The sequence below is a fragment of the Polyodon spathula genome, chromosome 26 (genome assembly GCF_017654505.1).
Source record: "Polyodon spathula isolate WHYD16114869_AA chromosome 26, ASM1765450v1, whole genome shotgun sequence".
NCBI lineage: Eukaryota > Metazoa > Chordata > Actinopteri > Acipenseriformes > Polyodontidae > Polyodon > Polyodon spathula.
Window position 1 is genome coordinate 9981500 of NC_054559.1, and position 14218 is coordinate 9995717.

The 14218-nt window shown below is 38.2% G+C and overlaps 1 protein-coding gene across 17 annotated transcripts in view; it reads right to left on the reverse strand.

Moving 5' to 3' along the window:
- LOC121300773 (trinucleotide repeat-containing gene 6A protein-like) overlaps positions 1–14218 on the reverse strand; it is a 141812-nt gene that overhangs the window by 65766 nt on the left and 61828 nt on the right. The window contains exon 3 of one of the 17 annotated variants that reach the window (XM_041229618.1): positions 9595–9738. The exons of 15 other annotated variants lie outside the window; for them this stretch is intronic. In XM_041229618.1, coding sequence (XP_041085552.1) covers positions 9595–9620 — 26 coding nt within the window. In that variant the 5' untranslated portion in view covers positions 9621–9738. One more of the 17 variants, XM_041229623.1, reaches the window with a different exon arrangement.

Genomic DNA, 14218 nt, shown 5'->3' on the forward strand with positions numbered 1-14218 from the left:
TACTGTAAAATACCAGTAATTAACAGCACAGCCATATATGCTATTTAATTTAATGTACTGAACCACCTTAAATATTTCATTCCCAAGCTGAAAAGCCACACAACTACCAGCAACGAATATTTTGAAACAGTGCTGGAATTACCAATTTTAAATATTACAAACAGGATGCGGAAGCCAATTCCCATCACAACCAATAATTCTTTGAGTGAGAAAGAGATTTGGTTATTTTCATTGAGGACTGAAGAGTGCCCAAACCACAACCCCCCCAAACAAACTGCAGTAAAACAAGCTGTTAATCTATGATAGTCAAATGTCTACTAAATCTATAGCCATTATTTTAAAGAGATAGCAACCACTACCACTAGTGGAAACATCCACACAATAAGGGAGACACTGATAGTATGCCAGTGTGTTTAGAAATCTAAACAAGATACAATAAAAGACTTGAAATCATTAAAATCCCCACGCTTTGTTCTCCTTATCAAGAGAAACTGAAGTTGATTGAAGGTGGAAAGGCTTGGGTGTTGAAAGCGAGAGAGAGAGAGAGAGAGAGAGAGAGAGAGAGACCAGCACAGTCCCTGGAGTGTAAATTAGTTTTATAACCGTGTGCTGCTGTGGCTGTCAGAGGCTGGGTGTTTTCCCCAGATGGCGCACAGACAAGGGCTTTGTAAGCCTGAAACCTAGACTCAGAGCGAGCCGAGCAGCAGATAAATTAGATAGACGTGTGGGGACATTTTTTATAAAGGTTATCGTTAAAAAGAGAGAAGAGCCTTTGCTGAATACCTAATGAAATAGAAGTTACGAAAGAGAAGAGCTTCAATCCGAAAGCTTTCTACAACTTTAAAGCTTTCTGTAGCTTTAAAACACTGTCACTGGGGAGACTTGGACCCAAATGAACAAGACTGGGATGATAATTAAAAGAAGACTGGAGTTCAAATTGAAAGAAGGCTGCTATATAAAGAGAAAAGCAACACGCTTTCTGCCCCCAGGATTTGTGTGGTTTTATAAATCTCACCATTCTACTGCTGTGTAAGGCAATCAACGCTGTGCCCTTTAGAGCAGGATGGAACATCAATACACTCTATACACTACATAAACACATACACCGCCATACACTGCGATTTTCCACCCATACCCAGATCTGAACCAGGTCTGAGCAGTGTCATTCTAAATGTCCTATACAAGCACATCCAGGTGTGTGTTCTGCCATACTGTCTGTGTAGACTGGGGAAGGGCAGGGAATATAACATGGGCATATCCTGGCATCCTAGCATGATCCTTGTGCTTTCATTGGCATGGGAACAGGGATTTTGATGTGTTTCACTGAGCTACCCTGAGCTAGGCTCTGAAAGAAGAGTTGCAGCCTCTCCACTCCCCATGGACACTCTGTATTGTTCATGGTCATTACGGCATAGTGCACACACAAAGAGAAGCAGTAATGTCCCGTGTAATGGGGGTCACTAGCCGGCCTTTGTGCTGCTTTTGTGGTTCACCACAATAAGTGATTACCTAATTTATCTCCACTGTCGGGCTGCAAAAGGCCACAAGTATGGCACTTGCGGTCGTTATGGATAAGCAAATCTCTGTACAATACTTATAATTACAAAGGTTTGGACCTTTATTAAGTATATATTTTTTTTAATTAAGTGGTAAAGCTATAGAATAATTGGTTGGAATAGAAACGTAATTACATATGAGACAATGTATGCTTTCCAGTTGAAATCCGAGGATGTACTCATTAGCTATTCAAATTCCATTTTTTAATACGCTTATTATACCCCTTATTGATACTGTACAACCACTTGCTGGAAAGTGCATAAATAACAAACCATCATCGCAATAAACAACCCAAAATATTATTTAGAATCATCAACAGGCATTTACTGCTACACAAACACAAATATTGTAATGACTCCTTCTAGGTAGGACAGGGTCAAATCAAGCACGCTAGCATCTAGCCAGCTCGATCAGCAATGGCGGTGTGCTGTCATGAAAAGCCAAGATGACAATAACCTAAGTAAGCAGCAGCAGCTCCCTTGGTGATGAAGGGCATGTCAGTAACCAAAACTATAATACACTGCTGCAACTAACATTGCACTTGGAGCAGGCACTGAATAAAGGATGCTAAACTTAGAGCACAGTAAGTGCCAGCTACAGGGCTGTTTGGTCACACCACTGCTACAACTATTCCCTTCAGTGTCCTCCTGTCATCCATATTTCAATAATTATACCTGCATGACAACTGGCCTGGCTAGAATAACAGGGACATCTCAATAGGGTTTCCCAGCAGGGATCATTTAAAACAAAAAACAAAAAACAAAAAAAACAAATTTTCAATGCAATAGTATTAGTCGAATGTTAGCATTAGTTTGGAAATAATATGAGTACCTAATCTACAGCAGATTCTGCATAAGCTATTCATCTGGCAAACATAATACCAAGCTTTATATATAATAATAATAATAATAATAATAATATGGAATATTGAGTATTAAAATATATATCAGCTGTAAACGGAGACTGGATTTGAAAAGGAACGGAATAGCAGGATAAGATAAAAACAGGCCTGCCTCGACTCACTCTGGCATTAAAAATAAAAACAGGGAAATGCCGAGACTAGTGACTGGAAGGCCGCGTAGGGAAATAAGTTTCAATGGGAACTTAGAAGCTGGTTTAATCCTGTGGAATGTAGATACACATGCTTCCATTGCAAGGAGGTTTACTTTCAAGTGGAACAGTACAATGAACGGCATTGGAAATCTACACTTATCTAGGCAAGGTTTATTTTCCTATAACTGTGACTCCCTAAATGCAGCCTTCGTGCGTTTTATCTGTATACGTTGAGGAAACAAATTCAATGTGCTTCTGGGTGGGTTAAACCCTGTGCTCACGCAAGACAGACGGCTAATTCAGATGGCCCATGTTGGCTAACCGTTTGGAAAGTGTTTATAATGAGTGGGATAAATACAAAATACTTAAAAATGATTGGGGGGTGTGGGTGGGGTGGAGGGGGTAGGGTTAACTTGTATTTAGGTGTTTTGAACACACAACGCAAACTGATCTGTTAGCAGTCTCCGTTACAAAATTACAGCCTCAAATATTATTTGATGCATGTAGACAGTTACTGTAAGCCCGGTGCAGGCCAGAAAAAATCTGAATGCTGGGGAACAGGTAATGGTAAAGGTTCTCGACTTGCTTCTTAGAGCTCATTGTGTTTAATGTGCTGAGAGACATGGCTGCCCTGGGTAGTTCTAATAACCTTGATTATTTGCACATTTTATGTTTTATCAGCATGTTACTGAGGGATGATGCCGTATAGTGGATTTGTAAGCTGTCTTTAGGCAGCAGGGCTTCCATCTTTGGTCTTTTTTTAATCAGTACTATCGGAAATGCAGTATTCAGCTAACAAAAAAAGAATGCTCAAAATATTAAGGTTACAGCCTTAATCACCCCTTTAAGGTTACTTTAATGTATCTTTATTTATAATAAAGGAATCCGGCAACAACTCATGAATTGATATATATCTGAATATCTGAAAAAAGTTGCTTAAACAATGGTGCGGTATTTAAATCAAAATCGTTTCTTTAATTTCCCTGACTGAAAAAAAAAGACTGTGTTAGGCTATTGGGACAAAATCTTTTTACACTGTGGTTTCTAGTTTTCTGTTTCCAAGTTCATGGTCTTTTTTGTCACCACCTTTTCCTGTGATACTTGACCTTTCCCAAGTGACTTCATTTTGAGAGGAGTCACCGAGCCATGGACAGAAGCACCTGAGTCTGTTACCAACATACGTGACAATGCTGCACAGGCACACTGATAAAAATGGTGTTATGTCTCTGTGATGGGTCCTATAATTTGTGTTATTATTATAATTTTTTACTGTTGTTTAATTATAATTATTGTTTTTTTCATTATTTGTGATTGTATTACTGTGTTTTGGATCAGCAGGTAGGAGGTTAAATTCCTCTCTGCCAAATACATGTGAGAATGTGGCTGGAGCCTTAATTGGCTAATTAAATATGTATAATTTATATATATATATATATATATATATTATATATATATATATATATTATATAATTATATATATATATATATATATATATATATATATATATATATACATATACATATATATCCAGAATTGGTGTTTTGTTTTCAAACCTTTTTTGTGTTTGTACCTTTTGTTTGGCCCTTATGCTTTTTTATTTTGTGTTTTTGTAATAAAAGCAGTTTGTTTCACTGCATTTTCCTGACTCTGAGTTTTCCCTCTGATGCTATCTTGCCACAGTCTTACATAGAAAGGAGCATGGTAAGAGCTACATCACTGTACAAGCCTTCTGATCACGGTACTGTCCTGCCAGTCCTCTGTAATCCTATAGTGTTACTTGGCTGTCTGAATCTGAACTTTCACCCACCCCTACCCCCAAGGAATGGCATAACTGTGATTGGTAGGTAACAGGTGGTCACATACATGAAAATTCCTTCCATCCACTGGTATCAGACTGACAGAAATAATAATGTAACAAGTTGTAAATCAAACTCCAGAGCTCTATACAATGTTATGTTATACTGCGCTGCCAAAATCTTTTTTTTTTTTTTTTTTTTTTCCAAAAAGAGATTTTCTTTCCCTTTTTTTATTTTCTGTCACCCTTTCAGGGAATTAACAGATTCAGCGTACAGAGCTTTCTGTCAATATTTTTAAACCTTCAATATTAGTCAAACAGCAGTCAAACTGAGATTATATTTTTAAGAGCCTGTGTTGCACAGCCTTTTTATATAATTAAAAAGAAGCTGATGAGGTAGGGAAACTACAAATAATAACAACATGTAAAATCTGGTGGCTCAGTCCCAGGGATGAGCAATTCCCAGCCTCCCATCAGTACACTGCAACCCCCAATGCTGTGCTTATGATCCACTGTGTCAGCGTGTTGAGCAGCTGTGCTGACCTTTCAAAGCCCCTTAATTCTGAAAGAAGACTGGCTTCATTATAGTATAAGAAGATGGTTTTCTTAGATTGCAGGGCAGGGTGGATGCTGTAGTCTGGCTCTTGTGGTGTTACAGCCACTCCTTGGCACCGCACTCAGAACTGGCAGCCTCCCGAAGATGCCATGTAAAAATGGTATGCTAGCTTGTATTACATCTTTCCATCTGCACGCTGCGTACAACTAGACACAACGCTAAATCTGTTTTTTAAAAGTTGTTTGTCTTAAATATTGAGGGCAGTTTCAAAAGTAAGCCATGGCCTTCTTTCAACTGAAAGCTTCCCATTTTTATTCTTAATTGCTATACAAGTCTAGACAGTATAAAAACAAAACCAGTCTGGCTGTCAGGAGGACCCGTTAATACACCACAAGGACATGACGCTCATTGGAAGAGTTCCCTGGTTTGAGATGAATTTTTATGTCTAATGGTAGTTCCTGAGAACAGTCTTCATTTTTGTGATTTATAATAAACTAATATCATTATAAGATACATCACTGGTGTACAGTTTGAGCAGCCAGAGCTTTGCTTCACAGTCCTCTCACCCAAACTGCATGAGATGACATCTCTTATACAGTGAGACACCACGTATTCATGTATAAATAATTCATTTACAAACAGTAGGAGACACACATACAGCACCTCGAGCAGCATCTCCTCGTTATCATTAATCAGCTAATTAAATTGACGACATGGCCCTTTTCTGACCGAGGCAAGCTAGAGTTCACTCACATTATTTACTCTAGTAAATAATTATTCAGGATATGCATCCTAACTAGGTGTTCACAGCAGAATACTGGAGAATGTTAGAGAGTATCAGAACATTCTGCTCAATATGCAAATTCAAATTCTGTACATGATGGAAGCCATGCAAAGCCAAGGTGAGCTGCCGCACCCCCAGTTCCAGTGCCCCTGAATCAGGATGCAGATTATTCACCCGCAAACTTTCAAGTTACTTAGCTCAATCACTTACCAATCAAGCACCCCCTTTTGAATAAGAAATCAATGTGGCTGTCCCTACTTTTAAAAACCTGGTCTGCATACCATGTGTCTTGGTCTGTGGAGAGATAACTCCAGCTGAACTTTTCACAACAAATCATCTAGTAATTGTACTTTATCATAAAACAGAAAAAGAAAAAAATGTTTCTAACTGGGGGTAGACGTTGCAGAACTTGGAGCAGATCATTGTTTACGTTTTTTTTTTTTTTTTTTTTTAATATCAATAGGTCGCAACCATATATTAACACTGTAAAATTCTAAATATGCCATAACTTGTGTATCTATCTACAGCAGAGTACATTCCACATGGGTACCAACTAAAGGATGTATGCTCTTACTTTGCAGAGCTGCACTGCTGCATTTGGTTAGACTATCTGAATTCCCAAACTAAATTGTTGTGAGATTATTACACACTTAGCTCTCCCTTATCCTTGTTCCTTTTCTCTCTCACTCTCAAACACAGCATGATTCAATCACGTGACTCAGAATCAAGCACAAGGGATAAATGACCCTCCCCATCTTTTTTTCTTTTCCTTTACAGCAGACAGGCAAGTATATTCACCCAATGCCATAGCTTTAATGCTTATTATCCTAGCAGTTAACATACTGATAGCCATAGGCTATTAAATTATCATTAATTTAATCTCCCTTATTAAATTATACGAACGATGATTGAGACACTGAACAATACTATAGGGATGCAAACCAAAATCAAATACATTTAAAAGACACATTTTTTATTAATAATGCAGAGTGGGTTTGTTGAACTTGCGATGACAGAAGATTTTGGTCGACAAACAAAGTGCACAGCTAGACTCCTAGACTCTCTGATACAGTTTAATTGGGCCTCTCACTTCCCCAGCTTCTTGGCAGCCTAGAAGTGCCCTTTCAAATTAGGGAGGGTTGACATGGTCACAAGAATTATTTCTTAAGTGGTTGCTGCTCAGATAGGCATTCCCTAATGGTAGTAAGGCACAGTTATAAACTCTACACTCTGCAGTACAATAAATAACAAGGACTCTAGGCGGAAAGGGCCACTTCAATCTAGGCTGATACCATTCCTGCACCTGTCATGAAAGTCACATTTAAAACCAGCAAGATATTTTTAAAGTACGACACACTGCCTGCTTTCCCTTGACAAGCTAACTGGCCCGTGTCTTACTAGACTTTTAACCCAATGTAATTATGCAAATTAAAAAAAAAATAAAACAATAAAAAACAGGCCATTAACTGTCGCTCTCCCCAGAGCGTCTCCCATCTTCTCTGCGCTCACCTAACGCTTGTCTTGGCTTGCAGAGACTCTGCGCTGTGACCTTAAGTCACATTAATCAATTAGATCACAGCTACGGTGAAACAGATTGGCTCCACAGGACTTGGACCTCACAAACTCACTGGCCTGTGCTCTCTGTGGCACAGGCTGTCCAAGCAAGCAGCCTATTTATAGCGAAGAGCTGTCACAATCCCTGGACATATTTATTGTCTTGTTTTTACAGTCTGGGGATAGGACAATCTTTTTATATATATATATATATATATATATATATATATATATATATATATATATATATATATATATATATATATAACTACCTTGTTCTGTGTTACTAGAACGATTAGGTGTAAGTAATCAGGCTTCTAAATCTGTCCAGATGTATTACAGGAGTTATCCAATCAGTAATAACTCTCACCTGGGTATCCATGTAGGTCTTTGTTTACCTGCTGGTCGGTATCCAGGCAACCACTGAGGGAACAGTTTTCCATAACCAGTTCACAAGAGATTTAGCATGGGTCTTATTGCAAGATTTGTAGCTCAAAAACACAAATGGTTTTGAGGTGTTGAAAACGTTATAAAAAAACACAAAAGGTAAATCAACATATACAGCAGTTAACTTGAACTCTTCAACCTTGGTGAAGAGGCCAAAGCTGAGTCGTAAAACAAATACCATGTTTTCAGTTGGGTCAGGGCACATTAGTAACAACATTTATTTTCTGCTAATGACCCCAGCTTTAAGGTAATATGCACAAATAACGTGTTTAGCTAAGAACATGCATATATATATATATATATATATATATATATATATATATATATATATATATATATATATATATATATATATATAGAGAGAGAGAGAGAGAGAGAGAGAGAGAGAGAGAGAGAGAGAGAGAGAGAGAGAGAGAGAGAGAGAGAGAGAGAGAGAGAGAGAGAGAGGGAGAAAAAGCTCAAAAACAGCTCTCGAAAAATATTTAATGTAGAAAAAATGCATTGAGTTTCCAGTTTATCAATTACCTTTCTTCATTATGCTGTACATAGGGATAGACATGATGGTGTAATACAGATTTGTTCAACATTTCAGACTCAGCAGAAAGAGAGCAATGGAGTGAAGCGGGTACATATCAAGTCAAGGAAAGCCAATTATACTAGCCTGCCTTACAACAATACAGTGGACGTTAACAATGTAGGTGGGTAGGGTGCATGTATTGGGGTTGTAACAAGGACAATACAATTATAGCTACTTTCTTCTAGACTGACCCATATTTAAAACCTTATTACTTATTCATTTTAAATTCCACATTCCGGAAACAGGAAAGCCAGCCTCCAAAATGACATGTGCAAAATAGCGGGCAATAGGGCACGTATATACCTTTCTACTTGTCATTCATGTATGCCACACATACTTTAAATTATTGCTTTTCAAAAAGCCGCTGATCTGTTCAAACGTTCATCCTATGCAGATTCAAACCATTTGCATGCACCTTCTCCTCCCACTCTTTAATAAATTAAATCTACATTCTTTATTCACTCAGTTGTCATGCTCATTTGAATAACATAAATCTAAATGTATTAGTCTGGGGTTTTAATCTTTCCCCCCTACATCTTTTTTTATTTCATTTTAATTTTCGTAGCATATCTATATTTTTATTAAATATATATATATATATATATAATATATATATATATATATATATATATATATATATATATATATATATATATATTATATATATATATATAATTTTTTTATTTTTTTTCAGGAATGGATTTATCTAAAAATGTTATTTGGTGTTCAATAAAAGTTAAACCTGTAAACAGAACTGTTGTTATAGTATGCCTCGTACCTCATCCATTCTTCTAACCTCATAATATGCCAAGCTGCACAAAACCACAAATGATGCCCAGTTTAAAACTAAGATATGATTGGTTAATGCCTGTTAATTATATTCTTCCATGATTTATCTGTTTTAGCAACACTCATTAGACTGTCCCCAATAGTTCTATGTTGTAATGATGATTTATTTAACTTCGTAAGGTCAAAAGATTATGCTAATGCCACACTATCTGCAATCCTTTTTTCTATTGCATGTTCCTTAAACTTGGAAATTTAACTTAAATGAAGAAGCCTTTTCAACAAGGCTTCCTCTTGCCCTCCTGAAAACCGGCATACTCCAGCTCTTTCCTTGCAGCAGTAGGGTGTCATTTCACTTCAAGTAGTTTCTGCTCAGTAATGAGATTTATAATGCCTTATTCTCACCTTGTATCAAGACAGGATGTATTTCCTGCAGTGCACAGTGCTTTAACCCACACTTTTATGTCTGAAATGCTTAGCTTACATGTTTCCAAGCAAGAGGCATTTCATTGGACCCTGCCCTTCTTAATAACCCCTGATGGGCAGTAGCTGATGTGGGGGAATCTGCTGCTTCCACGGTCTACTTCTCCCACAGTGGTTCACAGTCAGGCAGCGAAAGAGAGGGAGGCTGTGAAACAGAGATAAATAAATACTGAATGCAAGTAGTGCAGGAACAAAAGGCCATTGTACCCCCGCTTCAATACCATGCATGGGGCTTGGGCTCTAGCCAAAAGCTGGTGTTGGAAGGAAGCTTGTGTTTATACTGCTTTCTCTTTTCCAATCTACTAACACTAGACCTGGTAAATGTAACAATTCTTAATGAAACAGGCTCATGCCAACTCATGAAATTTGAGTGCAAAGGCTACTTATCTTTTAACCTGGTGATGGTTAATTTTATCAACCAAAAGGTTAAAAAAAAAATAAAACTGTAATTTGTATTCATAAATTAAATAAATAAAAAGCCTCCTGTTTTTAATGATTTGCTTATAACAACCAACAGAAATCAAACCACAGAGAGCGAGAGAGAGCAAGCGAGCGAGCGAGAGAGAGAGAGAGAGAGAGAGAATCAATTTGTTATTTTGTGTTTAAATCATATTCTTGCTTTTTTGTTGTTGTGGTTGCCCCAGGGCTGTGCCATGTTGGATGGAGTTAGAAAACAAATCCTTTAGAGATAATATGCACAGCTTATGCATTATTTCATTTGCCATTTGCTAAGCTCCAAGTTGGTTGGGCCTCCATTTTCGGCACAAATTCTGTTTATTATGAAAAATGTAGCTTCAGTAAAACCAAACTGCTTGTTTGATTGTTGACGTTTCATCAAAATATGAACTCAAGGAGACCGCAGAACTGTACTGTGCTAGCTCAGTGGTGTACTAGTAGGATGAAGATCCTGTGGAATTAAAAGAGGGTCTAGAAAAAAAAACAACCTTCTCTTCTTAAAAAAAAAACAAAACCCTAACCCAACCCCGCCCCTATAAACATGCTGATGTAAAGGAAAAATTATGTTTTTTATTGCATGATACCCTGGAAGAACTAAGGCAGTAGTGATTACCAGTGCAGGGATAATTTATCAAGGCTGTTTTTATACTTCTGTAAATTAAACAAGCAACACTGGTATTTTCGCTTGCTTTCCTAGTGCTGTAAAAGTCAGGCAACCAGATGTATAAGATCTCTTAATCTGGTGCAATATGACTGTAACTAGGAAAGAGGTGTCAATCCTAACTGGATAAGACAGCACTAAATCAGTGTCAAATTTGAACTGCCCTAATTGTGTCATAACGTCTTGCTCATATATTTTTGTTGTCTTTTCAGAATGAAATAGTAGTACTACAATTTAGAAAAGAAGAAGAAAAAGAAGAAGAAAATCATTGTTTTCATTTCTTTAAAAGATTAAATGAAATCAAGGTTTCTGGTCAGGCTCTGGCTTGCCTTGGACCCCAAGGTATCCCTGTGAAACTGGGGAGAAAGAGTTTTGTGAATTTAAGGCCTAGCCAATGTAAGGGATAAACGCAGGGCATTCTACACTGCAGCCCACCTGCTTATTTTCCTGTACAGGAATGGCGGCAACCATGAAATTCATTGTCTGAAAAGATACAGAGAAAGCCACGTGTATGTACTGAAGAGGTGAATCAGCTTAAAGAGTCAATTCAATTAACTTGTAGCTTGGAAAAACGTATAGTCATGTATTTTTATTTTCCTTTTCCTAATTAACTAAGACAATTGGATTGCAACTGTGTTGCCATATCAAAACCAGGTCAATTCTCCACCTTCCTCGGGTTTAGCAAACTCAAGGACGGTGTGACTACCTTGGACAAGGTTATCTAAATCACAAAGCAAGTAAACAATGGAGAGAAGGCTGTAGCCGTGCTGCATTTAGCTTGAAACCAGAACTACATCTGAATAAATCACCCTAACAATGGTTTGCATGGCACAGTGATGGATTCTTTTTTTTTTCTCTCTCTCATTATTTATTTTTTTTTTTCACCTTGTTCTCCACCCAGAGCCAGGCAAAACTACAAGGACCACGAGAAGCAGAGAAACGAGTCAACGGGAGCAACTCTTTCAGCAAGCTTAATGAGGTCCTTCTCAAGGAGATTCCTGAGAATGAAGGTTTCCAGCACCTCACCCCTGCCATCGACTCTAATGAGCAGAGCCCACAACATCCATCTCAATTTCTCTGCAAAAAATAGCACGGCCGCAGTCCGCAAAGTGAAACAGTAATATGCTGACTTCTGCATATTATTCTGCATATATGCATTTTAAAGATACACAATATTTAGATACTGGCCATCAAATGACATCTGAGAGATAAGCATTCACTTGTCACGCTGTCTCCTCGCTGTGTTAAGAATTCCAATCCAGCATATGCAAATGAGACGACTGGGAGAATCAAAACCGGTTAGACAAAAAGCAATAAAAAATATTGATCAAAAGGACACTGAAATAATCTGATTTTTCCTATCTCTACCCCTACCCCCACCCCTCTCTACTAATATTGCCACTTTTGTGGGAAGATATTTACGCTTATGCAGTGCAGAACTTCATCTTCTTGAAATTCATGAACGCTCAATAATGTGTTTAACACAGCAGCCCCTATAAATCTTTTATTACATCAAGCTACATTAAACAATGGGTCATGGCATTCACTAGAGACTTGGCTCAACACAAGGTACCAATCTTCCACTATTTTTTTATTTGAAAATTCTGTTGATTTTCACATTATTGTTTTGTTGGATTTGTTTTTTTGGCACAAATTTAAAATTTCATAGACTTTAAATAGAACACATTTGATATTGACCCCATTTGAAGTGGATTATTAGTAGGTATAGTGGTTAAAGTCCAGGGCTTGTAACCAAAAGGTCACCAGTTCAAATCCTGCCACTCATTGACCCACTGTGTGACCCTGAGCAAGTCACTTAACCTCCTTGTGCTCCATCCTGCGGATGAGATGTTAAATCAATGCATAATTCACATCCTACCTTTGTGATGGTGGTCCACTATGAAAAGCACTATATATAAATATATTATTATTATTACTGACACAGCCTAAACCCCTCACATGATTTGCACATGATATTAAAAAGCATCAGATCAGTGTTATCAATGAGTAAATCAGGAAGTGAGCCATAAAGAACACCATTCACTAGTACCAACTACGGCTTGAATATTTGTAAGGACAAGTAAACAGATCTACTGACAAAATCCTGAACCCACTGAACCACAGTTTTATAACTTTTATCTTGCCAATCAAATCTGAAAACGAATACTGAGGCCATGAGTTTACTGGTGCTGTCAACCGTCTTCACAGCCAGAATAAATTAATTACCGTACAGCTATCATTTCTCATTGTCCTTTGAAAACAATTGCATCTTTATAAATCTGTCCGACTGACTTCATTGATTTCTACTACTGTCATATTTGCTTTTGATCTAATTAACATTTGTTAATTGCTACTGTGGATTACAACGCTTTAATCCTTTTTTAATTTTTTTTTTTTTTTTTTTTTAATCAAAACCATAGTGATTGTGGGGCAGATTTGAATAAAGACTAAATATTATAAAAAATATTATAAGAAAAAGTTTCACAAAATTCCCAGTCTCAGCGAGCACTGATTTTGAAGAGGGATTCACCCTTTACTGGTGAAATATTTAAACCAGTCTCTATCCATAACAGGGAGACTTGGCTAGTCAAAACAACAATTAAATGGCTCCTCTGAAGAAGAGATGAGAGAGCTTTTTTCCTTTCTCCTCGTGATCTCTTATTTATTCAGATAAACAGGCTTAAAAGGGAGAGAGAAGCCAACTTCATGACATTGTGTGAATGGGAGCACCTCAGAATGCTTGTTGTGCTGCCATTATTAATTTGAGAGCTGCACGTCTGCCAGCCTCTCTCTACAGACAGAGAGAGAGAGAAAGAAATGTTTTATTGCTGCTGCTGTTGCTGGAAGGGCGTAGTGGGAATGGCGGCGCGAGACAGTGGGGTGAGAGAGAGAAAGGGAGAAACGTGGGGGGTGGTGAGAAAACAAGGGTGAGTTATGGCAAGCGATAGAGGAGAAAAAAGATGAGAGAAGGGAAGAGCGAGAGAGAGTGGGGGGGGGGGGGGGGGGGGGGGGTGAGATGACGGGGGAAGAAAAGGGTGAGCCAAACTGCAGGCACATCCCAATGGGAATAATAACATGAGGGAGTGCGAGAGGGCAAGAGGGCAAGCGAGAGAGAGAGATGAATCGAGAATGAGCAAGAGACTGAGAAAAAGAGAGAGGGCAAGCTAGGGCAACAGAAAGAAAGAGAGGACGAGCAAGCGGGACTGAGAAGGAATGACAGAACCCAAGGATGCAGTGCAGTCAGAAAAAGCCTGGCAGTGTGCCAAATGCTAATTAGAGCTGAGCGCTGTGTGTGACGGGCGAACGGGAGAGGCACTGATGACCATCGCCTTGGCAACAGCAGAGCGGGCTCAAGAAGCAATGCATCATCTGTTTATTAAAGAACATCAGTTACCGCTGACGGTAGTATTTTTCCAGTCCAACTCAATTTATTCTCCAGCCATATAGATGGAAGATGGAATTGCTACTGTGTGCAGGGGTGTATCAGGAACTGACTAGAGAGTATGCT